The sequence below is a fragment of the Propithecus coquereli genome, unplaced genomic scaffold (assembly GCF_000956105.1).
Source record: "Propithecus coquereli isolate 6110/MARCELLA unplaced genomic scaffold, Pcoq_1.0 Scaffold208, whole genome shotgun sequence".
Lineage (NCBI taxonomy): Eukaryota > Metazoa > Chordata > Mammalia > Primates > Indriidae > Propithecus > Propithecus coquereli.
Window position 1 is genome coordinate 257,518 of NW_012145856.1, and position 807 is coordinate 258,324.

General features: G+C 34.6%; 1 protein-coding gene across 2 annotated transcripts in view; it reads left to right on the forward strand.

Moving 5' to 3' along the window:
• Positions 1-807, forward strand: part of EIF2AK3 (eukaryotic translation initiation factor 2-alpha kinase 3) — a 79,100-nt gene that overhangs the window by 45,911 nt on the left and 32,382 nt on the right. For both annotated transcript variants that reach the window (XM_012644258.1, XM_012644260.1), the window contains exon 7: positions 583-723. In XM_012644258.1, coding sequence (XP_012499712.1) covers positions 583-723 — 141 coding nt within the window. The remainder of the gene's footprint in view (positions 1-582; positions 724-807) is intronic.

The following is an 807-nucleotide window of genomic DNA, read 5'->3' on the forward strand; positions in this document are numbered from 1 at the left end:
AAAAAAAAAAAAGAAAAAAAAACTCAGATCGGCATTAAGGCAGGTGCTTGTAGTCCCAGCTACATGGGAGGCTGAGGCAGAAGGATTACTTAGAGCCCAGGAGTTGGAGGTTGCAGTGAGCTACAGTGATGCCATTACACTCTACCCAGGGCGGCAGAGTGAGACTCTGTCTCAACAAAAACAAACAAGACAACTGAACACCCCTCCTTATGACCTCCCACCCCTTCATATTAAAATTTTTAAAAAATTTAAAAAAACGTTACTTCATCTAAGCTATTTGTTTCATGACAGTACAATGACTTTCTATCTTTGAATTTTCCTATTGGAGTAATTTTCCTGCAATTATTAAAAATGTGCTATTTACGAGAAAAATCATAGGAACCTTGTGTGTAACTTTTCCTCCTTATTTTTGTTGAATAACCATTGAGTTTATTTTTGAGTGCTTCAGGCTTGTTTCTTCTTTGAAAAGTGCTAAGTAGCACATGAAGAAATAACTGGAATTAATCTAATTTTAATAAATCAAAAAACCTTTTTAAAAAAAATCATTGCATAATTGACATGATGTAATTCTGGTTGATTCAGGAATGTATAGAGGCCAGCTGTATCTGCAGTCATCAGTGAGAATTTCGGAAAAGTTTCCTACAAGTCCCAAGGCCTTGGAATCTGTCAATAATGAAAATGCAATTATTCCTTTGCCAACAATCAAATGGAAACCCTTAATTCGTAAGTGAATTATAAACGTTTATAAATATTTTTAAAGTATTCAGAGACCTAATCCTATCTTTGCCCTAGTTTTGAATATTGCAG